This window comes from Ochotona princeps, chromosome 4 (assembly GCF_030435755.1).
Source record: "Ochotona princeps isolate mOchPri1 chromosome 4, mOchPri1.hap1, whole genome shotgun sequence".
NCBI classification, from domain to species: Eukaryota; Metazoa; Chordata; class Mammalia; order Lagomorpha; family Ochotonidae; genus Ochotona; species Ochotona princeps.
Genome location: NC_080835.1, coordinates 542,217 through 568,603, shown reverse-complemented (window position 1 = coordinate 568,603; position 26,387 = coordinate 542,217). Strand labels below are relative to the sequence as shown.

Here is a 26,387-nt window from a genome sequence, read left to right as displayed (position 1 = left end):
TGGCCCTGAGCAGAGCCGCGGGGAACGTGCGGGATCCTCACCCTCAAACTGCCCATGTGGACACAACATCCTCTCCTGTACCAGAGCTGGTCACCTGCCCAGAGGGGCCTGCACCCTGCCCCAGGCCTGGGCACCCCCAAAGACCTGCTCCACCCCTAGGCCTGCAGAACCGACTCAGCTCAGTGCACCACACTGCCACATCCACTCAGACCTGTCACTTCCCTTTAATGTACAGACAGAGCCACAGGACTGCCGTGGTTCCTACAAAACTGGTCCCAGGATCAGGGCTTCCTGCGGCGGGGCGGCCCCGCCGTCCACACGTAGCTTTCTGTCTGTAAACGTCCATGGCATTCTATCCATGCCCAGGGGACAGGGCTGGGAACGTGGGGCAGGGGGCCCCATCTGAGGGGTGGACTTGCAGCACAGTGACAAGGACACAGGGCAGAGATGAGCAGGACCATGCCCACAGCCATGACTCAGAACTGTTCCGACAGTAGCTCACACAACCGCTGGGACACGGTCTCACGACTCGTTCGCAGCGTCAGTCGGTACATCTGAAACAGACAGGACAGTGGTCAGTGGGACCCACCGCTGGGGCTCTCTCTTTCACCACTGCCACCCACAAGCCAGAGCCCGAGATGCAGGTGGCAGCCAAGGTGTGGGCCCAACCAGAGTCAGGGCAAGTGGTATGGCACCTGTGTGGCAGCGTGTCCGAGCCAATGTGGGCACCAGGGTGGCAGCTGCCATGGAGCGCTGAGAGGAGGACTTGCTACTCCCGCCACTAGGTGCCTCTCCTGAGCAGCAGTGACCGCAGGGGGTCAATGTGTCAAGGTCAGCACAGGGGCCTGCCACCAGGCACCCACGGGCAGCTTGGGAGCCGCCAGATTTGCCCGGCTCTGACGGGGCCTGACCTGGGCCTGCGGATTTGCCCGGCTCTGACGGGGCCTGACCTGGGCCTGCAGATTTGCCCGGCTCTGACAGGGCCTGACCTGGGCCTGCAGATTTGCCCGGCTCTGACGGGGCCTGACCTGGGCCTGCGGATTTGCCCGGCTCTGACGGGGCCTGACCTGGGCCTGCAGATTTGGCTCTAAGCGAAGCAAACACCCGATCTGGGTGGTCTTCGTGTGGATGATCCCGGCTCCCACAAAGTTGGCAGGATTGGGGTCAACATCTTCGAGCAGTGCAGAGCCAAACCCTATGATCTGTCCAAGAGAAGTGGGGTGTCAGGACATGGCTTGGCCCAGGGTGGCATCCGTCCCCCAGTCTCCTGCACAAACCACTACCTTGGCTTTGGTGATCTCCGTGTCCATCGGGTGCTTGGCTTTGAAAATGTTCTGCACCTCCTGCTGCGGGCTGCAAGACGGGGGTCAAGGCTGTGTCGCAGAGAGCATCTGCCCGCCAGGACCACCCCCTCCCCAGCCCTCCCGGGATGGCCCCAGCCGGCCCTCACTGGCTCAGCTGCTTCCAGCGCTGGAAGAAGTCCTGTGACCCCATCTCCGTGGGCTGGAAGAACTTGTTGAGGGTGACAGGCAACTTCACTGACAGGTTCTGGAATGTGCCGCCATACCTGTAGATGCCACAGGAGTGAAGGGCGCCAGGGAGCAGGACGGGCCACCCGACCAACACACTATCCCACAGGAAGAAAGGAAGGCTTGGCGTGCTCCTGGCCAGGGTGTGGGGGGGGCCATCGTGGGACAGACCTCCGAAGGACCCCACATTTGCCAGGCCCCGAGGAGGCGCGCACCCCACATGCATGTCCCCACCCTGGCGAAGGTGACGCCTCACCGGAACTGGATGTTAAGCACTGGAGCCTCCGTGAAGTCACACACACACTCAATGTTGACCACCTGCTGCACCTGGGCGCCTCCATCCACAGTTGGGTCCACAGGCTTGGTCTGCAGGTTCAGCTGTGTGGGTGTTAAGGAATCCCACCCGTGTGGGCCACACCAGGTGCCCCCACTCCCTGCACAGGATATCTGGCCAGGCGCCCAACACACCAGCCAGAGCAGAGTCCAGCAGAGACAGCCCAAGACCTTCTTTCCTACAGAGCTCTGAGAAATCCTGCGCCTCTCCAAGCATGCGTGCCTGGTGAGGGCAGCTGCTGCCTCAGGAGGCCGTGGCTGCCTCACCAGCGTCCACTCGGGGAAGGCCCATCTGAGAAAGTTCTAGTAGCATTTCTGTCCTCACTAAGGGCTCACTAAGGACTGAGCTGAGGGCAATGGCCTCCCACAGCCCTGTGGCCATCCCACCCTGCCCCACGAGGCTGTGAGGTCGGCTGGGACTGCCGGGTGACCCTCCGATGCCAACTCTGACACGCAGCAGCAAATGCAAGAGCTGCTGATGAAGTCGGGAGGGATACCCTCCCTCCAGAGCCAAGGATATCAGACTGAAGGCCATCCGAGCAGATCAGTGTTGGGGTAAAATTCAGGAATTGTGTGGAGGTCTTGTTGCCATAAAATATGAACATCCGGCCTGCAAGCAAATGGCAGAGAGCTGAGGGCAGCCGGCTATGAAACCCGGGAGCAGCAGGAGGCGGCCGTGGGTCCTGCCAGCCAGACAGCAGGCGGCTCCCAGCTCGGCCGGGCCACAGAGGCAGCAGCTCCCAGTTCAGGTCCTGCCCAGCCCACCTGCAGCAGAGAACTGTCCTGCCGTGGCGCCTTTCAGACAACACCACGTGCTACGGCGGCGGGCAGGGCCCCTCGTTTGCTGGGCCATGGTTACTGCCTCCCCAGGGGGTCTCAGGCTCCCCCTGTAGTCCCAGCTATCGGCAGACAGGACCACAGCTGCCTGCTAGGCACCTCCTTGGGGATACCACAGTCAGACAGTCCTGGCACTGGGGCATGTGCACACACGTGCACACAGGCTGCTCCCAGCCTGTGCCAGCCCCCCACCAAGATGCCACAGGACGCCCTGTGAGCAGCTCATCCCACTGCCCTCACTTACATCATGTGTTGGCAAGTAGCCCAACAAGTTAAGCAACCACCTGTGGCGCCAGCATCCCATATGGACACTGGTTCAAGTCCCAGCGGCTCCACTTCCCAGTCAGCTCCCTGCTTACACCTGGGAAAGCAGCAGACTTGCCCAAGTACCTGGGATCCTGCACCCACATGGGAAACCAAAAAGAGGCTCCAGGCTCCAGGCTCTGAGTCAACTCAGCTCTGACCATTGCAGCCATCTGAGGAGTGAACCAGCTAATGGGACATCTCTCTCTCTCTCTCTGTGTAACTCTGCCTTTCAACTAAAAATAAAATACACCTTAAAACTACACAGCTCCTGCTCTCCTCTGGCTGTGTGTGGGAAGCTGCAGCCAGCATTCCTCCTTCCGTGGGCACACTTTCCCCTTGCCCCTCAACTGAGTCACATGAGGATATCACACTTGCTGCCCACGCCTGCCCACGCCCTCCAGTGCCCCACACTCAGAGTGCCACACAGTGACTTGGAGCAGTGCGGACAGGCCTGCCCACACCCTCCAGTGCCCCACACCCGCAGAGTGCCACACAGTGACACGGACACCCACCTAAGTTCTGCCGGAACTCAGACTTGAGCCCGATCTGTAGCAGCTGGTTCTCAAACAGCACCCCGTTGTTTTTACAGACAAACCTAGGCAGGAGGGAGGCAGGAAGGTGAACCCCAGAACCCCAGAACCCCAGGAGGCAGCGCCTCAGAGCACACCAGCCTGCAGCCAGCCCTCACCCCCTTCGTGGTGCTCAGTGCAGCTTCCTGCTACCCGACAACTGCCACTTCACCTGCTACACGGGACACTGCCCCTGGCTACACGGGACAGGGCCACCCACTACACGAGACACTGCCCCTGGCTACACGGGACACTGCCCCTGGCTACACAGGACACTGCCGCCCGCTACATGGGACACTGCCACCAGCAACATGGGACCTGGCCGCCCGCTACACAGGACAGACATCGCCTTCCAGACCCGCTTCCAGCATGAATCTCAGCAGCATAGCCAGCCGGGACCCACGGTTAGTGTGGCTGGGGTGGGCACACAGCAGCTACTTTCTGCACAGCCCAAACACCTTGCCCCCGTCTGCACTGAGACCACAGCAGCACAGACAAGGAAGTGGCAACAGCAGGGCACAGGAGGTCCCCAAACCCCAAAACATGGCGTGAGGCTGCTCTGGGTGCAGGGATCCAAGACCGACTCTCCCACCTTAGGAACCGTCACCGTGCCCACCCTGCCTCCCTGCAGAGCTGAACGTGGCACCATGCAACTGCTTCAGCCACACAGAAGGGAGACGGGGGCACTGTAGGCACGGGGCAGCGGCAGACACCTGAGGGTTACCGGGGCAGATACCTGGGGGCCCTGAACCTCTCAGGCCTGGGGGTACAAGGGCAGACACCTGGGGGCCTAGACCTCTCAGGCCTGGGGGTACAGGGGCAGACACCTGGGGTACCTGAACCTCACATGCCTGGGGGGTACAGGGGCAGATACCTGGGGTACCTGAACCTCTCAGGCCTGGGGGGTACAGGGGCAGATACCTGAGGTACCTGAACCTCACATGCCTGGGGGGTACAGAGGCAGATACCTGGGGTACCTGAACCTCTCAGGCCTGGGGGGTACAGGGGCAGACACCTGGGGTACCTGAACCTCTCAGGCCTGGGGGTACAGGGGCAGACACCTGGGGGCCTGGACCTCTCAGGCCTGGGGGGTACAGGGGCAGACACCTGGGGGCCTGGACCTCTCAGGCCTGGGGGGTACAGGGACAGACACCTGGGGTACCTGAACCTCTCAGGCCTGGGGGGTACAGGGGCAGACACCTGGGGTACCTGAACCTCTCAGGCCTGGGGGGTACAGGGGCAGACACCTGGGGTACCTGAACCTCTCAGGCCTGGGGGGTACAGGGGCAGACACCTGGGGGCCTGGACCTCTCAGGCCTGGGGGGTACAGGGGCAGACACCTGAGGGCCCTGAACCTCACAGGCCTGGGGGGTACAGGGACAGACACCTGGGAGCCTGGAACCTCACAGGCCTGGGGGGGTACAGCAGCAGACACCTGGGGCAACCAAGGGGAGGACAGGGGCCTGAGGCAGCAGCAGGAGCCCCTTCCCTTAAAGCCCCTGGAAGGCGGCTGAAGCAACTGGGGGACCACAGGGTCCTGGAACCTATAACATCTTGTAGACCCCAGGAAGACACGGCCTCCATGCCAGCTGCCTGGCAGGCAAGGGGAAGGGGAGCCCCTGTTTGGCCACCCAGCTGGCCATGGCCATGCCAGCTGCCCACCTGGCAAAGTTGTCCTCCGAACCAGGAGCAAGCGGCGCAGCGGCAGAAGCCGAGTCAGAGAACACGTCCACGAGGAGCCCACCACTGCCGGAGGAGGGTGGGGGTCCCGCAGGGGCCGGGGGGGCGGGCCCCAGACCCAGCAGGTCAGCTGACGGGGACGGTGTGGACTGGAAGAGGAGGTCAGTGGGAGTCTTTCAGGCCAGCCACCTGCAAGGGTGCCCCAGCCCAGCCCCTACCCCCCCAGGCCAGCCACCTGCAAGGGCGCCCCGGCCCAGCCCCTACCCCCCCAGGCCAGCCACCTGCAAGGGCGCCCCGGCCCAGCCCCTACCCCCTCAGGCCTCCCAGCTCCCTGTGAATGCCCCACAGGGGTGCAGCAGAATGATTGAGGACTGGAGTCCCCACCACTTACAGGGGAGCTGGGCCTCCAATTCAGGCTTGCCCAGCTTTAGTGCCCATGGCCACCTAGGGGGTGACCACTAGATGGAAGCTCTTTCTTTCAAACAAATATACTATTTTTAAAGCCTATAGAAGACACACGTTTTTAAAAACATCTGCTTTGGGCGGAGTTGTAACTTAGCGGGCAAAGCCACCATAAGCAGCATCATTCTCCTGTATTGTTATTGGTTACTGGTTCGAGTCCCAGCTTCTCCACGTCCCATCCAGCTCCCTGCTAACGCACCTGGGAAGACATCAGAGAATGACCCAGTCCTGAGGCCCAGCACCCCTAGGGAGCCCCAGAGGGAGCTTCTGGCTCCTGGCTTTGGCCGGCCCAGTGCTGGTCCTTATAGCAGCAGGGGGTTCTTTTCTGCCTCACCCTCTCTCTGTTTTCCAAATAAATAAGTAAACTTTTCAAAAGTAGTAACATTAACAATGAGTGCTCTCGGCACGGTCCCGGGGTGGGTAGCCTGTGCTCAACAAGCAATTCACCGCGGCACTGCTGCTAGCCGGTGCAGGCTCAGGGCCCCCGTTCACGTCCACGCTCCTGTCCCGCTTGCTATCCTCCAGGTCCGTCACAGGGCCAGGGCCTTTCTTCTTCTTCAGCTTGGCCAGGATGGAGGACTCCCGCTCCGGGAATGGGGGCATCTCCTCCAGAACAGTGGCCTGGTGGGAAAAAGGCCAATGAACCAGCATAGTCCCGCCCACCACAGAGCCCGCCTCCACAGAGCCCCGCCCACCAGGGCCCCGCCCACCACAGAGCCCCGCCCACCACAGACCCCGCCTCCCTCAGGACCCCACCTCCCCAGAGCCCAGCTTCCCGAGCCCCACCTACCACAGAGCCCCGCCTCCCTCAGAGCCCCGCCTCTCAGAGCCCCGCCCCTGCAGGGCCCACCCACCACCGGGCCCCGCCCCGAGCCCCACCCCAAGGCCCCGCCTCTCACAGGCCCCGCCTTCCCTTTACGGCTTCCCCTAGGTGCCCCTACCAGGATGTCCGTGCTGGCCACGGTGCTGAGGCGCAGGTACTCCACGGCCCGCTGCTGCAGCTCCACATCAGCATTGCGCAGCTGGCTGTCGCTGCGCAGCACGTCCTGGATGGTGGTCTTCACCTCCGGGAAGAGGTTCACAAACTTGATGTAGGTGGAGAGCAGCAGCGCCCGGGTGGGGACGCTGCACAGGTGGAACTTGGAGTGCAGCAGGTTGAACTGGATCAAAGGACTGAGAGCGGGCAGGACACACGGGAGGCGGCATCACGTCACTCACTGCACTGCCATGCTCCTGGATGTGCCCTCAGCCAGAATGTGGCTTCCAGTGCCACCAAGGTAATGGGGACTGGGGACACTTGGGGGCCCAGCACCCACACAGTCCACACAGTTCCTGGGCCCAGCACCCACAACCCACACAGCCCTTGACCCCAGCACCTACACAGCCCCTGGGTCCTGCACCCACAAGCTACACAGCCCTTGACCCCAGCACCCACACAGCCCCTGGGTCCTGCACCCACACAGCCCCTGGGTCCTGCACCCACAACCTACACAGCCCTTGACCCCAGCACCCACACAGCCCCTGGGTCCTGCACCCACACAGCCCCTAGGTCCTGCACCCACAACCTACACAGCCCTTGACCCCAGCACCCACACAGCCCCTGGGTCCTGCACCCTCATAGCCCATGGGCACAGCACCCACAACCCACACAGCCCTTGACCCCAGCACCCACACAGCCCCTGGGCACAGCAACCACACAGTCCCTGGGCCTCACAGGGTCCTTACCTGGATCTCGGATCCCCAGCAATCAAGTTTCCAAACTCCCCCAAGATGTAGCCGCCCACTTTGACCAGGTTCTCATGGCACGCGGGGGCCTGCAGGGCCTGGAAACCATGCGAAGGAAGCTGGGCAGGAGCTCCACACAGCACAGGGGCAGGGACAGGGCCCCCAACAACTGGCCAGACTGCAGCCCAATCACAATGACTTCCCAGCATGCACTGGGACAGGGGCACGCCCCACAGATGATGTCAGACTTACCAGCATGCACTGGGACAGGGACACACCCCACAGCTGATGTCACTACTTCCCAGCATGCACTGGGACAGGGGCACACCCTACAACTGACATCACTGACTTCCCAGCATGCATTGGGCCAGGGGGGACACTCAAGCTCCCAGCAGTAAGTGGTGACCCAGACGGCCATGACAGGCCTGTCACAGCTCCCACACGGGCCAGGGCCAGGGTCAGGCGCAGTGCTGCCAGGCGGCCCCTACAGGCTTACAGTGTCCACTGGGGGTAGCAAAGAGCAGCAGGGTCAGCGGTGGAAGAGCCCTTGCTCCACAGTGTGGAGCAGGAGCCAAGGGGCCGAACTCCTGCCTCGACCCCTTCCCGGGCTGCCAGGGGCCGCACCTCAAACACGGTCTTGGCCGCATAGCCCTGCACGTCGTCGCGGTTGATGACGATCTGGATGACGCGGTACCACACCTCCTCACTCACATAGTCACCAGCAATGCGGATCAGGTTCAGGATGGTGTCCACATACCACGTGTAGTCCACTGCATACTTCTCAGCCAGGATGGCCACCTTGAGCACCTGAGGGAGGGCAGGCAGGCCGGTCAGGGCAGGTGCCCGCAGCCACCTCAGGGTTGGCCACCTTGAGCGCCTGTGGGAGGGCAGGCCGGCCAGGGCAGGTGCCCACAGCCACCTCAGGGATGGCCACCTTGAGTGCCTGCGGGAGGGCAGGCAGACTGGCCAGGGCAGGTGCCCACAGCCACCTCAGGGATGACCACCTTGAGTGCCTGTGGGAGGGCAGGCAGGCCGGTCAGGGCAGGTGCCTGCAGCCACCTCAGGGATGGCCACCTTGAGTGCCTGTGGGAGGGCAGGCAGACTGGCCAGGGCAGGTGCCCACAGCCATCTCTGGGATGGCCACCTTGAGCACCTGTGGGAGGGCAGGCTGGCCAGGGCAGGTGCCCACAGCCATCTCTGGGAGGCCTCCAAAGGCCTGCAGAATTCAGGCCAGGTTTTGGGTCATGCAGCAGAAACCATGTGCCACCCCGAGAGCCACTGGCTCAGGAGCACACCCCACAGCTGATGTCAGGGTGTGGACAGCAGCAAAGGCCACATTCAGCACAAGGGCCAACAGTACCAGCAACACCTCCCTGGACCTGACTCTGCCCCCTGCGTCCCCGGTGGGCGGCTGGCCTTGGCCACCCTCAGAGGCCCAGCCCACCCCTACACCTGCACAGCACAGGCTCTGGCACACTCACACACACCTGGTTGCAATCACCTGATACTGAATTAGCACCGTCACCGAGGTGTACATGAAAGTGAACCTTGCAAACTAAGTGTCATGAAGATGCCACCGCTGCCCGGTAACACTGGCAGGCATGTGCACCTGAGCGGTCAGGAAGCCAATCATGTGACCCACAAGAGGGCCCGGGCTAGGACCACCCTTTGCTGAGCCCACTGGACCACACCAGGACCACCCTCTATTGAAACTACCAGCCATGGCCAGGACCACCCTCTACATGGCACTGTACCAGCCATGAGCCCAGACAGATCTGCCCAACAGACATCCAGACCAGGCCATGCTGTCAGGGCCCCCAGCCTACCACCTGTGCCATAGCGTCTGGGCTGGGCACAGCCTGGCCCCTGGCTCCTGCACCTTCCTCCTGCAGACCCACCCTTGTCCCCAGGCCTCACTCAGATCCAAAGTCACTCTCTCAAACTAACCGCCCAGGATCTCAGCAGTGAGCACCCCATGCACCAGTGCCACGGCCCAGCCTCAGACACCAACACCAACGAGGCCACTGCCCTAATCAACACCACACAAGACCACCACTCCCGGCACCAACACCAACGAGGCCACTGCCCTAATCAACACCACACGTGGCCCCCACCAATCAACACCACACAAGACCACCACTCCCGGCACCAACACCAACGAGGCCACTGCCCTAATCAACACCACACAAGACCACCACTCCCGGCACCAACACCAACGAGGCCACTGCCCTAATCAACACCACACGTGGCCCCCACCAATCAACACCACACAAGACCACCACTCCCGGCACCAACATCATGTAACGCTCCCTCCCCTCACCTACACCACGTGACATGGCCCTGTCAACACACGTGAGACACCCTTCACTCATCTACATCACGCGAAGCCCTCCTCCCCACACTAGCCACGCAGGAACTCCCCTCCCCTCACCTACACCATGCAAGGCCCTTACCTTCCCATGCGAAGCTTGCACAAGCACTACTGTCCATGACTGACTATCACTGCATCCACAAGGGGGTGGCTGCACTCTGCTCCCCATCCACAAACACCACACCTTCCCATGGAGAGCCCCCTTACCTAGTGGGCTGTGCCTCAGTGTTCCCTGTAAGGAGAGCCCCCTTACCTAGTGGGCTGTGTGTGAGTGCTCCCTGTAAGGAGAGCCCCTTACCTAGTGGACTGTGTGTGAGTGCTCCCTGTAAGGAGAGCCCCTTACCTAGTGGGCTGTGTGTGAGTCTAACCATGGAGAGCCCCCTTAACTAATGGGCTGTGAGTGCTCCCCATGGAGAGCCCCCTTACCTAGTGGGCTGTGTGTGAGTGCTCCCTGTAAGGAGAGCCCCTTACCTAGTGGGCTGTGTGTGAGTGCTCCCTGTAAGGAGAGCCCCTTACCTAGTGGACTGTGTGAGTGCTCCCCATGGAGAGCCCCCTTACCAAGTGGGCTGTGTGTGAGTGCTCCCCATGGAGAGCCCCTTACCTAGTGGGCTGTGTGTGAGTGCTCCCCATGGAGAGCCCCTTACCTAGTGGGCTGTGTGTGAGTGCTCCCCATGGAGAGCCCCTTACCTAGTGGGCTGTGTGTGAGTGCTCCCTGTAAGGAGAGCCCCTTACCTAGTGGGCTGTGTGTGAGTGCTCCCCATGGAGAGCCCCTTATCTAGTGGGCTGTGTGTGAGTGCTCCCCATGGAGAGCCCCTTATCTAGTGGGCTGTGTGTGAGTGCTCCCCATGGAGAGCCCCTTACCTAGTGGGCTATGACTCTAGAATCAGCACTGACTACTCTCTCTCTTCTTCTAATAAAGATTTCTAAAAACACAAAGTTAGAGACTTTTTACCTGCTGAGCACTCCCCACCACAATGGCCAGACACAGGCCTGTCTGAAGCCAAACCAGGAGCTTCCTCCATGTGTCCCACATGGATACAGGAGCCAAAGCACTTGGTCCCTCTTCTGCTGCTTTCCCAGGCACAATAGCAGGGAGCCAGACAGGAAGTAGAGCTGCTGGGACTCGAATCAGTGCTCTTGGGAAGCCCCTTCAGGTGCCAGCCCCAGCACAGGCTCACGATCAAATCCCACACCACACTGCCACCAAGCACCCACCAGCCCCCTCCCCACAAGTGCAGGGACCCCCTGCGTGCAGGTCCCATCCCTGCACATCTGTTTGCCTGCCCACGGGCCACCCACACCTGCGTGTTGGACCCTTAAGCTCAGCCTTGACCTGAGTGATCAGCTACACACCTGCTCCCCGACTGCAACACACAAACTATGGCTCTGGGCCCAAGGTCGCCACAGCTGAGGACAGCACTACATGGGGACCGTGTCACAGCCCAGCGTCCTTCCTTGTAGCCCCACTCAGGCCCAGGAAAGCTGCCAGAGGGGAGCTTGTAATGACCGCAGAGTGAATGTGCCGCCTAACAGAAGGCACTCCCCCCAGTGGACGTGAGGGCTGTGGCCAGCCTGGCTGTGTACACTAACAATCCCCCCAGTGGACGTGAGGGCTGTGGCCAGCCTGGCTGTGTACACTAACAATCCCCCCAGTGGACGTGAGGGCTGTGGCCAGCCTGGCTGTGCACTTACGATCTCCTCGCGGATTGAGTAGTCGGCCGTCTCCAGGTAGCTCAGCATCTCGGCCACGATCTGCTGTGCATTGCTGCGGTCACACATGGCATAGAGCAGGTCCACGGCGCGCTGTCGCACACTCACATCCCGCTCCGTCTGAGGACGAGGGCACAGTCAGGGCAAAGCACACACAGCTGGGGGCACAGTCAGGGCATAGCACGCATGGCTGGGGGCACAGTCAGAGCATGGTACGCACAGCTGTGGGCAGTCTGGGCATGGCACACATGGCTCGGAAGCCAGTGACATCCACCTGAGGGACCCTCACTGTCCACCAGGGGGACACTCACTGCCCACCTGAGCGACAGTCGCTGACTTGCCACGTGTTCTCCACAGGCTGGACCTCTGCCAGCTCTGGGCACCCAGAGACCCCTGTCCTCCAGTGACCTGCCCCCCCCTGCTCCCTGCACAGGAGCAAATGGTCTGACGTGAGCCTGACCGCCCAACCATCACCCGCCTCTGGCCTCTGGGGGAGGGGGAGGGTCACAGAACCACCCAAGGCCACACCCAGGTCATTGTGACGAGGCCTCTGGAGGCATCCAGGCTGGTTCCGAGGGGCTCCATAGTGGGGCAAGAACCTGCAAGCTCCCCCAGGGAGACCTGTCGGTAGCAGCCCAGCAGCTACCAGAGGACGGCAGGATCAGAGTAAGACAGAGCGCTGAACAGACCTCAGTGAGAACCCCATATCTGCCCCCTGGGCCCTGCGCTCTCCCTGTCCCAGTCACCCCGAGCGCCCTCAGCACAGACAGGCCTGCAGAGGGGGCCCAGAACCCAGCTTCTTCCAGCCCCAGCGCTGCGGCCCATCAGGGGCATCCCTGCAGGCAGGAGCCTCCCCGTGGGCAGGGGCCTCCCCGTGGGCAGGGGCCTCCACGTGGGGAGGAGCCTCCCCGCGGGCAGGGGCCTCCCCCGTAGGCAGGAGCCTCCCCCGTGGGCAGGAGCCTCCCCGTGGGCAGGGGCCTCCCCCGTGGCCAGGGGCCTCCCCGTGGCCAGGGGCCTCCCCGTGGGCAGGAGCCTCCCCGTGGGCAGGGGCCTCCCCCATGGGCAGGGGCCTCCCCGTGGGCAGGGGCCTCCACGTGGGCAGGGGCCTCCCCGTGGGCAGGGGCCTCCACGTGGGGAGGAGCCTCCCTGCGGGCAGGGGCATCCCCCGTGGGCAGGAGCCTCCCCGTGGGCAGGGGCCTCCCCGTGGGCAGGGGCCTCCCCCATGGGCAGGAGCCTCCCCCGTAGGCAGGGGCCTCCCCCGTGGGCAGGGGCCTCCCCGTGGGCAGGGGCCTCCCCCATGGGCAGGAGCCTCCCCGTGGGCAGGGGCCTCCCCGTGGGCAGGGGCCTCCCCCGTGGGCAGGGGCCTCCCCCGTAGGCAGGGGCCTCCCCGTGGGCAGGGGCCTCCCCGCGGGCAGGGGCATCCCCCGTGGGCAGGAGCCTCCCCGTGGGCAGGAGCCTCCCCCGTGGGCAGGGGCCTCCCCGTGGGCAGGGGCCTCCCCGTGGGCAGGGACCTCTCCGTGGGCAGGGGCATCCCCCGTGGGCAGGAGCCTCCCCGTGGGCAGAGGCCTCCCCGTGGGCAGGGGCCTCCCCGTGGGCAGGGGCCTCCACGTGGGCAGGGGCCTCCCCGTGGGGAGGGGCCTCCCCGTAGGCAGGGGCCTCCCCGTGGGCAGGGGCCTCCCCCGTAGGCAGGGGCCTCCCCCGTGGGCAGGGGCCTCCCCGTGGGGAGGGGCCTCCCCGTAGGCAGGGGCCTCCCCGTGGGCAGGGGCCTCCACGTGGGCAGGGGCCTCCACGTGGGCAGGAGCCTCCCCGTAGGCAGGGGCCTCCCCGTGGGCAGGGGCCTCCCCCGTAGGCAGGGGCCTCCCCCGTGGGCAGGAGCCTCCCCGTGGGCAGGGGCCTCCCCCGTGGGCAGGAGCCTCCCCGTGGCCAGGGGCCTCCCCGTGAGCAGGGGCCTCCCCGTGGCCAGGGGCCTCCCCCATGGGCAGGAGCCTCCCCGTGGGCAGGGGCCTCCCCGTGGGCAGGGGCCTCCCCCGTGGGCAGGGGCCTCCCCGTGGGCAGGGACCTCTCCGTGGGCAGGGGCCTCCCCGTGGGCAGGGGCACCTGCAGGGACTCGGGGCTCAGGCAGGACGGCCGCAGCACCTGCCTTGAGGGCGTTGATGACGGTCTCGATGTGCGTCTTGACAGCCTCGTGGGAGAACTCAGAGCTGGCCAGCGTGCACATGCTCTCCAGTGCCAGGTAGCGCAGGTTCGTCTCCCGGTGCTGCAGGAACTGGCCCAGCTGGTTGCAGGCGCGGACGAGCAGGTTGGGCTCACTGGAGGGGGAAAGAGAGGTGCGGGGGGCTCCTCAGCCCTTCCCACAAGGCACAAGGCACCTCCAGGAACCTCCCAGCACCCAGCAGCCTTCAGCATGACCACTCTCCAGGCCCAGCAACACACCCAGACATAGTAACAGAACTCTCAGATGCAAAGAGCTCGTAAGGAGACAGGCAGGTGCCACGCCAGTGCCGGCTCTGCCGCACCACGGCCACACGTGAGCAGAGCTGGAAGGCAGCCAGCAAATGGTAGGCCGGCCTCAGGTCTCTCCTTTCATCTCCCCAGGACCTAGCTTCGCCAACTACAAAGACAACTTCAGCTCACACAGGAGCGTCCCGACTGCTCCACTTTCTACCCAGGCCCCTGCTGAGGCACCAGGGAGGATGGCCCACATGCCAAGGCCCCTGCTCCCACGGGGGAGACGCGCACAGCTCTCCTGACTCCTGGCTTCAGCAGGGCCAGCCCCAGCCCCTGGAGGCTTTGGGACACGAACCAGCGTGCAAGATCCCTGTCTCTCTCAGCAAGTCCGCCTTGAAATAAATAAATCTTTAAAAAAAAAAAGTTCATAGAAACAGTAAAAGCTTTGTCCATTTCGGAGCACAGTGTCTCCATGAACTGTGAACTCTTCAGACAGTCTGCACTTGACCCTCTGGCTGTGAGGATCCACTCCAGAAAGGGCCCACCTCGCAGCCACTCTCGGGGCCTGCTGTCAGCTGGGCCCCAGGGCTGCGTCTCCCTCTCACAGGCTGCCTCTCTGTTGGGAGCGGACTTGGGTGGCCCGCCTCACCCAGGACCTCTGGCCTGCAATCAGCCCACACCCTCCCTAGCATCCAGCAGGGTATGTCTGCCCATATCTTCCTCGCCATGAAACAGCAGAGGCCAGGGCAGTGGGACAGTGTCCTGCACTGGCAAAGCCACTGGGAGGGAAGCTGCAAGACTAGAGACCAGAGTGGGTCCAGCAGGACAGCAGCCGGCAGCAGCCAGGAGGTCAGGGGCAGCAAGTCAGGGCCAGGGGCAGAGGGTCAGGGCCGGGGACAGCAGGACAGGGCCGGGGGCAGCGGGTCAGGGCCGGGGGCAGCAGGATAGGGCCTGGGGCAGCAGGTCAGGCCTGGGAGGGCAGGTGCATCAGGCCTGGGAGAGCAGTGGCCCAGGCCTGGGAGGACAGCGGGGCAGGCCTGGGAGGACAGCGGGACAGGCCTGGGAGAGCAGTGGCCCAGGCCTGGGAGGACAGCGGGGCAGGCCTGGGAGGACAGCGGGGCAAGCCTGGGAGGGCTGTGGCCCAGGCCTGGAGAGCAGGAGGGAGGTGCCCACGGCCCCAGCCCGCCCTCACCTGTCATGGTGGATGATGAGGCTGATGGCCTCGAACAGCACCGCGTTCTTAGCATTCGAGTGCTGCACCTTCTTGGACTTGGGCGGCTCCTGCGCTTTGTTCAGGATGCTCTCCAGGCCCTCGGTCAGGCGGCCACGCACAGCGGGGTCTTCTGGGCGGGACAGAGAGCTGCTGGTGGGGCTCCCAGCCCAGCCTCCCCTGCCCAGGAGCCCACGCACCCTCTGAAAAGCCACGCGGGACCTCCTAGATGGCTCAGGATGAACGCTGTGGGTATCCCACATGCGCTCTGTGAACTCAAGAGAAATAAAACCCAAGGAACACGGGCCAAGCTGCAGGAAGGGGACAAGGTTCTCACCTACTTGTCCAAAACAAGCAGAGAAAATGTCCCTAATAAAAAAAAGAAAATAACCTCAAGGTTCTACCAAACAGAAGGAAAAGCAGGAATGGGCGCACCTCAGGGAGGATGTGTCTGCCGCCCACGCCACTGCCGGGCTGGGGAGCACTCCCATCAGCACAGGCTCGCGTGGGTGCGGGCTACGTCCCCGAAGACTACAAGGAGAGCCACACGTCCCAAGGAGCTGCCCAGGCAGGGCCGTGCCCAGAGAGGCAGGTGGCAGGGAGGCAGCGCCCCGCTCCACCACAGAGCATGCCAGCTGCCAACCACAGCTTCGCCCTCAGATGGCACAGAAGCCCCTGACCGAACAAGGAGACAACAGAACCTCGAGGGCCCGACTCAGAGCGACAGAGAGGTCTGAGGCCACGTTTGTCAACCTCCAAATCCTGGTTCTGGACACTACCTCGAGTGTCACAGGACCCTCCCAGGAGGAACATGGCAGCACAGCACCTGGACTGTGCACAGCAAGGTCACAAGTCACACAGGCTGTGTACCCTAAGTATCTCATGATTTTTATTCTTTTCTTCAAAAGATTATTTCCAAAACTACCCACATCTGACACTAGATAAACCCAAATCCTAACCAGCACCCATGACACGGCACCCACAGCCGCAGAAAGGAGCTCGGGGTGTCCTGGGCCAGCCCTGGCCGCCAGCCCTGGCCGCCAGCCCTGGCCGCCAGCCCTCACCTGGGGGTGGGTAGCACTGTAGCAGCCTCAGCAGCTTGACCGAGAGCCAGGGAGCTGGGACAAAGTAGTACGTGTAATCCTGCAGGTCCGTGGATGCTGAGGTCACGATCTGCAAGACAGGGCTGTGAGGCGAGGGCACAGGCCGCCTGTGGCCACGATCCAGATACGATGACAGCCGCCCAAGGCTCCCCCGAGGCCAGGCGCAGCCAGCGTGGCCGGCTCTGTGGAGTGGGTGCTGCACTCCGCATGCACAAACTGGCCAGGACCAGTCACCTCCACTGCCACACAGCAACCACCTACAGACACAGCATCTCCACCTGGCCCACGGGCTTCTCTCCAGGGGACAAGCAGGAGGGAGTGGGCACTCAAAGGCCAGCCAGTGGCCACACCTGTGTCCCTGAGCCCCGGAACTACCTCAGTGAGGAGCTCACGAAGGCCACAGAACATACCCTGGGTCCCCAGTTCCCTCTCTGCCTGCTGTTTGCTGCGTGGCAGGCCCCAGGACACAATGAACAGACCCTGGTCACAGCATAACCTCCACACCGCCCAGTGGACCTGACCAGTGGGTTTGACCCCCTCACACCATCCCAATCCACGCATGTCAAACACTATATAAACACTGACTTAATACACAACACCCCAATACACACGTCACACTGCACATACACTGGATTACCAGCATGCACCCCAATATACAATGTGTCATTTAGAACATTATTCTTAAGTTTGTTCATTTGTTTAAAAGGCAGAGTGACAGAAAAGGTAGGAGGAAGAAAAACAGAGATTTTCCTAACTGGTCCCTCCCTAAATGACTACAGAAACCAGCACTGACCAGGCTGACCAACAGCCAGCCAGGCCCTCCCATGGTGCGGGGCCTGAGCCACTGGCCAGCACTGAGCCAGGCTGTCCAGGAGCCAGTCAGGCTGAATAGGTGCCAGCCAGGTTCTCCCATAGGTGCCAGGCCTGAGCCACTGGCCAGCACTGGGCCAGGCTGACCAAGAAGCCAACCAGGCCCTCCCATGGTACTGAACTTGAGCCAGGCTGACCAGAAGCCAGGGAGACCGGCCAGGTTCTCCCATGGGTGCCAGGCCTGAGCTGCTGACCAGCACTTGGCCAGGCTGACCAAGAAGCCAGCCAGGCCCTCCCATAGTACTGGGCTTGAGCCAGGCTGACCAGGAGCCAGGGAGACCGGCCAGGTTCTCCCATGGGTGCCAGGCCTGAGCTGCTGACCAGCACTGGGCCAAGACTCAATCTAGGCCCCTGATGGGTGATGCAGCCAGACAAGCTGCCCGACAACAATCATTCCAGGAACAGTGAATCCTGTTGGAGTTTTGGCTGGCACTGTAGCACAGCAAGCTAAGCTGCCATCTGTAGTGCTTGCACCCCATAGGAGCACTGGTTCAAGTCCTGGTTCCTCCACTTGTGTTTCAACTCCCTGCTTGTGGACTGGGAAAGCAGCAATGGACGGCCCAAAGCTTTTGACTCTGCATCCACGTGGGAGACCCGGAAGAGGTTCCCGGTTCCCGGCTTTGGATCGGCGCAGCACGGGCCATTGCGGGCACTTGGAGAGTGAATCATCAGACGGAAGATCTTCCTCTCTGTCTCTCCTCCTCTCTGTATATCTGACTTTGTAATAAAAAAATAAATAAATCTTTAAAAAAATAAATGCTTCTAAAGTCTTTTAATAATTTATTTTATTTGTTTGAACAACAGAATGAGACTGGTGCTGTGTGGCACAGCAGGTCAGAATCCCATGTGGGCGCTGGTTCTTATTCTGGCTGCTCCACTTCCCTCCAGCTCCCTGCTTGTAGAGCAGTGGAGGACAGCCCGAGCCCTTGGGCCCCCGCACCCACGGGGAGGCCCAGAGGACGTTCCTGGCTCCTGGCTCGAGTTGGCACAATGCCAGCCTTGTGGTCATTTGGGAGATGAACCTGCCGACAGAAGATCTCTCGACCTTGTTTTTCCCCTCTCTCTGTCTCCGTGACTCTTCTGTTCAGATAAATAAATACCTCTTTTAAAAAAATTCATTTTTAGGGCCCAGTGCAATGGTTCACCTTTAAGTGCCAGGATCCCAACTGGGCATCAGTTCACGTCCCAGCTGCTCCACTTCCCATCCAGCTCCCTATTGTGGCCTGGGGAAGCAGTGGAGGACAGTCCAAGGCCTTGGGGCCCTGCACCCACATGGGAGACTCAGAAGAAGCTCCTGGCTCCTGGCTTTAGATTGGCTAAGCCGTTGCAGCCAGTTGGGGAATAAACCAGCAGCTGGAAGATCTTTCTCTCTGCATTTCCTTGTCTCTGTAAATTTGCCTTTCCAACAAAAATAAATAAATCTTAAAAGGAAAAAAAAACACAATCTAAAAAAAATGTAAAATCACAGAGAAAGAGATATTTCCATGTGCTGGCTCATCTCCCAAATGCCCAAACTCTGGGGGCTGCAGCAGGCAGGGCAGGAGCCCACACTCCCCCAGGTCTCCATGGGGAGGGCAGGACAGGAGCCCACACTCCCCCAGGTCTCCCATGGGGAGGGCAGGACAGGAGCCCACACTCCCCCAGGTCTCCCATGGGGCGGGCAGGACAGGAGCCCACACTCCCCCAGGTCTCCCATGGGGCGGGCAGGACAGGAGCCCACACTCCCCCAGGTCTCCATGGGGCGGGCAGGAGCCCACACTCCCCCAGGTCTCCATGGGGCGGGCAGGAGCCCACACTCCCCTAGGTCTCCATGGGGCGGGCAGGGCAGGAGCCCACACTCCCCCAGGTCTCCATGGGGCGGGCAGGACAGGAGCCCACACTCCCCCAGGTCTCCATGGGGCGGGCAGGACAGGAGCCCACACTCCCCCAGGTCTCCATGGGGCGGGCAGGAGCCCACACTCCCCCAGGTCTCCATGGGGCGGGCAGGAGCCCACACTCCCCCAGGTCTCCATGGGGCGGGCAGGACAGGAGCCCACACTCCCCCAGGTCTCCCATGGGGAGGGCAGGATTGGAGCCCACACTCCCCCAGGTCTCCATGGGGCGGGCAGGACAGGAGCCCACAATCCCCCAGGTCTCCCATGGGGCAGGCAGGGGCCCAAGCACTGGGACCATTGCCAGCTGCCTCCCGGGGAACAGCAAGAGGCAGCCCAGGCACTCCAACAGGGGGCGCTGGCACAGCAGGCAACAAAAGAACCTGGGTCATGATAAGGGCCCAGAAACTCACAGCACAGAAATGTAAACTAAGACCTAGAAGCAGAGAAGCGAAGGAGACCCAGGACAAGGAGATGACCTGTTAGACACGGTGCTGGCGCCAAGGCGCCGAGAGAAAACTAACTGCACTTCACAGAAATGCCATGCTTGTGTGTAACAGGGCAAAGGCCTCACCAACAGAGAGGCAGCTATTTCTAAACTCTGTGTGTGTGTGTGTGTGTGTGTGTGTGTGTGTGTGTGTGTGTGTGACAGGCACGGCCTGGGGCACACAGCTGAGCCCGTGTGTGTGTGTGTGTGTGTGTGTGTGTGTTTGTGTGTGAGACAGTCACGGCCTGGGGCACACAGCTGAGCGTGTGTGTGTGTGAGTGTGAGAGAGAGACAGGCATGGCCTCAGACACACAGCTGAGCCCGTGTGTGTGTGTGTGTATGTGAGTATGTGTGTGTGTGTATCTGTGCCCTCTCAAGAACCTGTTAAAGAACTAACACTCTGAACACAGAGAGAGCTCATGACACTTGGCAACACAACAAACCCCCGAGTCCAGCAAGGACCGAATGGCTACTTCTCCAAAGAACTGTAACAGCCAAGATGTCTCACTGACACACCTGCACGCCCTGGTGTGTCCCACTCACCCCTAGCCCACCTACGTGCCCTAGTGTGTCTCACTGGCCCTGTCTGGCCCCAGGTTAGGCCACCTGCGTTGCCCCGGACTGCTTGGTCAGCACTGGACAGCCCACTGATACAGGCAGGAAAGCAGCACACAGTGCTCGAGGTGCCTGGGCCTGTTTCCCACGAAGAGGACCAGAAAGGAGTTTCTGTCTCCTGGCCTATCCTGGCCGGGGTGGGCTAGTGCAGCCACCTAGGGAGTAACCACTGGATGGGAAACCCCTCCCCCAACCTGTTTTTCAATTTAAAAAATAGAATAAAAATAGCTGAAATGCAACCTAAGTAAATAAAAACAGGTGGCACAGAAGATGACGCTGGCGTCCCACGTGAGCGGCAGCTCAAGTCCCAGCTACTCCACCTGCCAGCCAGCCCTGCCTGCATACGCGGACTTCCTGCCTGAGCCTGGCCCAGGGCCGGACACGCAGCCAACAGGGTGAACAAGGGAGACAGGGTCTATCCTTGCTGTCTTCCTTTATTCCAATTTTTCCATTTAAAATAGAGATATACCATGTTTACACTCTGAAAAAAAACAACTGAACTGGACAGCATTAAGGTGGAGAGAGGCAGATGTCGGCTCTGTGAGGGCCAGCCCTCTGCAGGAAAGATGCAAGTGTCTGTGAGGGGCTGGCCATCTGGGGACCAGCAAGCAGGTGAGAGCAGAGGTGAGAGGGGAGGGAGGTGAGAGCAGGAAGGATCTGAGAGCAGGGGGACCAGCAGGCATCTCCTTAGCCCTCCCTGGTCCAGGAGAGTCCTACATGCAGAGCTGGGCCAGGCGGGTAAGGGTCTACAGTGTTGTCACCTACAGGGCAAGAGGGTCACCCAGTACTCCCACGCAGGTGGCCAGGAGCCACGCTGACAGCATCAGGGTGGGGTCACCAGATCTCGTCACCTACAGGACGGGAAGGTCACCCAGTATTCCCACGCGGGTGGCCAGGAGCCATGCTGAGAGCACTCCTTGTGCGGTTCCTGGTCACCTACAGGGCAGGAAGGTCACCCAGTACTCCCACGCGGGTGGCCAGGAGCTACACTGAGAGCACTCCTTGTGCGGTCAGCAGATCTGCAAACAAGAAGCTGACGTCCGAAGGCCAATAACACCATGTTTGTAATTAGCCAACGCAGCTCACAGCCGAACAAGGAATTCCTCTTACAACACAGACAATAGACAGCCTGCTGCAACAGGGGCAGAAGACACCAGCTCCCCACAGACATCCAGTCACCTCAGCCACTCGGCCCACCTGTAGGCACAGGGCTGCCCAGAGCCTACAGGAGCTGTGCCATGGGTGACACAGCGGCCCTGCAGGCACTGCCTCCTCCCCAGCCCAGCAGTGCCACCCTGGGCGACAGGCCCATCAGCCCTGCACACAAATACATAGATGGTCCAAGGCCACGCCTGCTTATCACAGCCGCATCAGCCAGGAGTCTGGGGCACAGCGGCAGGGCTCAGCCCACACCACACCACAACAAGCCAACAACAGGTACACAAGACCAAGACTGACAGGCACGCGCATCACACGACCCACTAATCCGGAATTCAAGGCAGCCAACAGCAGATGATGGAGACCCACAGAGGAGGCGAGGTCTGACCCCACACCTGCGTGAGGGTGCTGCCTGCGTGGCCCGGGCCGGGGGCAGGGCCTCCTAAGAGTTCTCGCACCTCGTGGCTGTTCTCTGGCCCACGTCGACAGGGCGCTCTCAAGATGGAAGAAAAATGAAGTACTAACAATTTGATTCTTTAAAAACACTGCATGCAGGCCAGCGGGGTGACGCAGCACGGGTAACCTCCACCTGTGGCATGGGCAGCCCGTCCAAGCAAGACCTGTGGCACGGGCAGCCTCCACCTGTGGCATGGGCAGCCCGTCCAAGCAAGACCTGTGGCACGGGCTGTCCGTCCAAGCAAACAGCTCACATCCCTGCCGCTCTACTTTCCATCCAGCTGCCAACTCACAGCCCGGCAAAGCATCAGAGAGAATGGGTAAGAGCTTGTACCCCTGCACCACCTGACAGACCCACAAGCAGCTCCTGCCTCCTGGCTTTAGATCAACATCACTCTGGCCATTGTGCCACTTGGGGAGTGAATCTTTCTGTCTCTCCTCCTCTCTGTATATCTGACTTTGCAATAAAAATGAATAAATCTTTAAAACAATTCTATTTATTAATTTGAGAAATGGACAGTGAGAAGCCCAGAGGCAGAGAAGGAGATGGGGGGGCTCCTATCGCTGTTCACGGCCCAAACACTCCCAGTACCACGACAAACAGGGCGCAGGCAGAAGCAAACAACCCACCCAACTCCCAGGAGAGGTGCAGTCCCACACTGGGGCCTTCCCTCTGCGCTGGGTCCCACACCAGCAGACCCCAGGAGGGGTGCAGCCCCACACTGGGGCCTTCCCTCTGAGACTAACCTGGACCACCACCCCATCTCCACTGCCAAATTCACAGCCAGACCAAGGGCCATGTACTCTGAAGTCACATCTCAACAGAGCACAGGCAGACTGCACCCGCACGCCCACCCACCCCTGCCCCACAGACACCTGCTTAGCCCACACCAATCTTGCCCCGCCCACCTGCCCCGCCTGACCTTGACCTATCACACCCTGTCATGCCCACACCACAACCCATGCCCTGCCATGTCCACGCCCATGCCCACCTGAATGCCCGACCCCAACCTGCCATACCACAGCCCATGCCCACCTGCTACACATACCACAGCCTACACCCTCACCACAGTTAATGCCCACCTGCCCCACCCTAGCCCTGGCCTGCCACACCCACACCACATCTCTGCCCACCTGCCCTTCCTGACCCTACTCACCTGTCATGCCCACACCACAGCCCAGGCCCACCTCCCCTGCCCACCCCACCAACCTGCCATGCCCTGCCACACCCACACAACAGTCCATGCCCACCTGCCCTACCTTGACCTACCCCACCAGCCCCTGACCTGCCCATCTGCCCCACCTGGGCCCCGGCCCCACACACCCTGCTCAGCCTGGAGACGGCCAGGGACACAGAGGCCTTGAACTCCTCCGGGTTCTTCTGCGCCAGGGTCGTTATGAGGCTCGTGGCGGCGGTGACCACACCCTGAAAAACAAGGCAGATAGCCATTCCGATGGCAGTCAAGTTTCTGAGCGGACGGCGCACTTTTAAGTCATACAATCCCACAGACAGTTCCAGACGCGAGCCACCACACACAGCCTTCAGGCTGCCCTGGAGGACCCACCACCCACAGACATGTCTTTGCTCTGTCCTGCTCGCTGAAAGCAGCCAGCCAGTGTGCTAGCCAGTGTCCTTGCTGCAGCCCACACCCCAGCGCTCAGGCCAGCGTCCAGCTCCACTCCCATCCCACCCTCCTGCTTACATGTGCTGCGAGCAGGCAGACAAGGGCTCGCAGGCCTGTGCCACGTGGAAGACCACTGGCTGTGGCCCCTGGCTCTGGCCGGGCCTAACACTGGCTCTGGCAGCCATTTGGCAAGTGTGTGGAGGATGGCACCTGGATGTCAGCCTGCAGCCTGCTAGGCTGGACTCATGGCTTATCTGCCCATGACCTGAGGCACTGCGTCCAGCCCTGTGTGCGTAACATGACCTGTGACATAACTGAAGGTTCCAGAGGGTTAGACATGCCTTCTAGCCAATGACAGTGCCAGTGCTGGGTGGGAGGACTGTTAGGGACTGCCCTTCCGCCTGGTCTACTACATCAGCTGTGCCAGCCTTACAACAATGGACATGCTCTATCAGACTGCCCCAGGGTTCTGCAGCCTCACCACGTCGGGGGTCTCGGCCTGCCAGCAAGAAGCCAACCCCCTCCCTGGAGACAAGTCAATCGGTGGGTACAGGACTTCTGTCTCTAGCTCTCTTTCAAATAAGTTTTGACCAGAGAGCAGACTGGGAGATGTGGCCTTGCACGACCAGTCCCTGCCACAGGCAGGTGGCAACCCCAGGTGGGCTGGTGGCTACACTGCCCCAGTCCTCTGAGCCCACAGCCAGCAGGGAGCCTGCAAACACCCCGGCCCCACCCGCAGGCCCTGCTCACACAGAGCCGCCAAGGCCAAGCCTAGGAGGCAATCTCTCATGTGGAGGAGCCAGGGAGAGCGGCACTGCTGGCAGCGAAGCTATGGGCATCACGCTGAGCCTTAGGGCCCACACAGCCAGGCTGGAGCCCGGAGGCCCAAGGGGACAAGTCAAGGCCCATGGCAAAGGTTCACGCACAAGAGAGTGCCGAGTGCCCACCACAGAGCATCCAAGACAGTGAGCCTCCCTCGGGGAAGGTGCCACATCTGGGGCTGGGTCCCCATCAGAGTGTAAACAGGACAGGGAACAAGCCTGCCTATCCTCCCTGACAGACCCCCAGCCTGCCTGCCTGTCCTCCCTGACAGACCCCCAGCCAGCCTGCCTGTCCTCCCTGACAGACCCCCAGCCAGCCTGCCTGTCCTCCCTGACAGACCCCCAGCCTGCCTGTCCTCCCTGACAGACCCCTAGCCTGCCTGCCTATCCTCCCTGACAGACCCCCAGCCTGCCTGTCTGGCCTGGTGCCAGTTCCCACCCAGGGTCTGACCAGTGCAGGTGTCAGCGACTGTGAGCCTGTTTCACCCCATGGGTGAGACTTGACCCAGATCCCCCACACTCCTCACCCTCTCCCATCCGGGGCTTCCCCCCTCCCTGGGCTGTGCCCAGTCAGGCCACACCACAGCCAATGTCTGCCATGATCTCACAGAACGCTTTGTGCCAAGGTCTGGATTCTGAGCCCAGGGCTCTTCAGGCAGTTACAAAAACCCCACGCACGCAGCCCAGGTCTCACCGCAACACACTTCCACGTGCAGAGACATCTCAAGTGTCTCCACGGGGGAATTAACTTCTGGGACAGCAGGAACTGGCCAGCACACTCCGCCAGCCACTGGACGGGACACATGGACTCGTGGTTTCCCGGGTTGTGCACAGAACCAGGCAGGACAGGCCCCGCCACACCAGCAACAAGGTCCCGGCCTCGCGGGGCCTGTCCTGGAGCGTGGGCAGCGCCTGGCACTGAACGTGTCCAACCTCCACTGCCGTGTGCAAATGGGGGCTGCGCTCACTGCCTAGCCACAAGGGGCCATGCGTGTACGTGGCCATCCAGAGGACCCTACGTGTCCACGGGACTGTGCTTAGTGCACGCCACCCGCCGGGCAACCCGACGTGTCCATGGTGCTGTGCTCAGCCATGTGAAGTGACTGCACACAAAATGTGTCGCACCAGCCCTAAGCCAGGCCACCGAGAGAATGACCCGCCACCTGCTGCTCTTGTCTCTGCGTCCTAAGGGCCCCTTTCTAGGGAGTCCAGAAACAGCCCTCATCTTCAGCCCCGGGACAGGGGCCTCGCACCCCACACTGCGCCTTCTGACAGTGCAACTGGGAGGTCTCCACACACACCCCACGCCGCACTGGGCTGTGCTACTGTGATTATCCCCACAGTGGCCATCCCCCACAGTGACCATCCTCCACAGTGGTCATTCCCCCACAGCGGCCGTCCCCAGCACTGGCCATCCCCCACAGCGGCCGTCCCCAGCACTGGCCATCCCCCACAGCGGCCGTCCCCAGCACTGGCCATCCCCCTACACTGACCATCCCCCACACTGACCATCCCCCATAGCGGCTGTCCCCCACAGCAGCTGTTCCCAACACTGACCATCCCCCCACACTGACCATCCCATCCCCCACACTGACCATCCCCCACACTAACTGTCCCCCATAATGACCATCCCCCACAGCAGCCATCCCCCACAGCGGCCGTCCCCCACACTGACCATCCCCCACAATGACCGTCCCCCACAGCAGCCATCTGGTGGGTCAGGGTGGCCTGAGTGCAGAAGCACTTACCAGATGCTGGTCATTGAGGAGGTGGACCACTCGGGATGTCCAGTCTCCCATGGGCACAAGGTCGGGGGACGTTCTGTACAAACGCAGCAGACACAGGGCGGCGCTCTGCTTCACGCTGTCCATGGTGTCTCTGAAAGGCAGACGGCATGGTCACGTGCCAGCAGCCAGCCCGGCCCCCAGGGCCCCCACGAGCTGGGCAGCAGGCCAGGAAGGCCGCTCTGCCCCATGGACCCCAAGCACAGGCCAGGCAGCCTGGGACAGCACTGCAGGCAACCTCGGGCACCACACATTCCCTGGCTGCTCCGAGCAAGCCTGCCTTGGGGACTGAGCGCGTCCACTCAACGTCCCCCGTGCCCAGGCCAGCACCCCAGCAGCCAGCCCAGCCCTGGGTCCCTGCAAACTCCAGAGCTCACTGCCTGTTTCCTGTCTTGGCTCCAAAGCAGCTTCAGCTGG

General features: G+C 61.8%; 1 protein-coding gene across 2 annotated transcripts in view; it reads right to left on the bottom strand.

The window, feature by feature from the left end:
- Window positions 1-200: 200 nt before the first annotated feature.
- Window positions 201-26,387, bottom strand: part of AP2A2 (adaptor related protein complex 2 subunit alpha 2) — a 59,791-nt gene continuing 33,604 nt past the window's right edge. The window contains exons 5-22 of one of the 2 annotated variants that reach the window (XM_058662638.1): window positions 25,935-26,064; window positions 23,065-23,166; window positions 16,245-16,353; window positions 15,163-15,313; window positions 13,663-13,831; window positions 11,505-11,642; window positions 8,066-8,248; window positions 7,442-7,539; window positions 6,658-6,889; window positions 6,164-6,337; window positions 5,237-5,403; window positions 3,518-3,600; window positions 2,383-2,472; window positions 1,786-1,909; window positions 1,451-1,567; window positions 1,284-1,353; window positions 1,068-1,202; window positions 201-554 (exon numbers count right to left, since the gene is read on the bottom strand). In XM_058662638.1, coding sequence (XP_058518621.1) covers window positions 477-554; window positions 1,068-1,202; window positions 1,284-1,353; window positions 1,451-1,567; window positions 1,786-1,909; window positions 2,383-2,472; window positions 3,518-3,600; window positions 5,237-5,403; window positions 6,164-6,337; window positions 6,658-6,889; window positions 7,442-7,539; window positions 8,066-8,248; window positions 11,505-11,642; window positions 13,663-13,831; window positions 15,163-15,313; window positions 16,245-16,353; window positions 23,065-23,166; window positions 25,935-26,064 — 2,350 coding nt within the window. In that variant the 3' untranslated portion in view covers window positions 201-476. The remainder of the gene's footprint in view (window positions 555-1,067; window positions 1,203-1,283; window positions 1,354-1,450; window positions 1,568-1,785; window positions 1,910-2,382; window positions 2,473-3,517; window positions 3,601-5,236; window positions 5,404-6,163; window positions 6,338-6,657; window positions 6,890-7,441; window positions 7,540-8,065; window positions 8,249-11,504; window positions 11,643-13,662; window positions 13,832-15,162; window positions 15,314-16,244; window positions 16,354-23,064; window positions 23,167-25,934; window positions 26,065-26,387) is intronic. The other variant, XM_058662639.1, reaches the window with a different exon arrangement.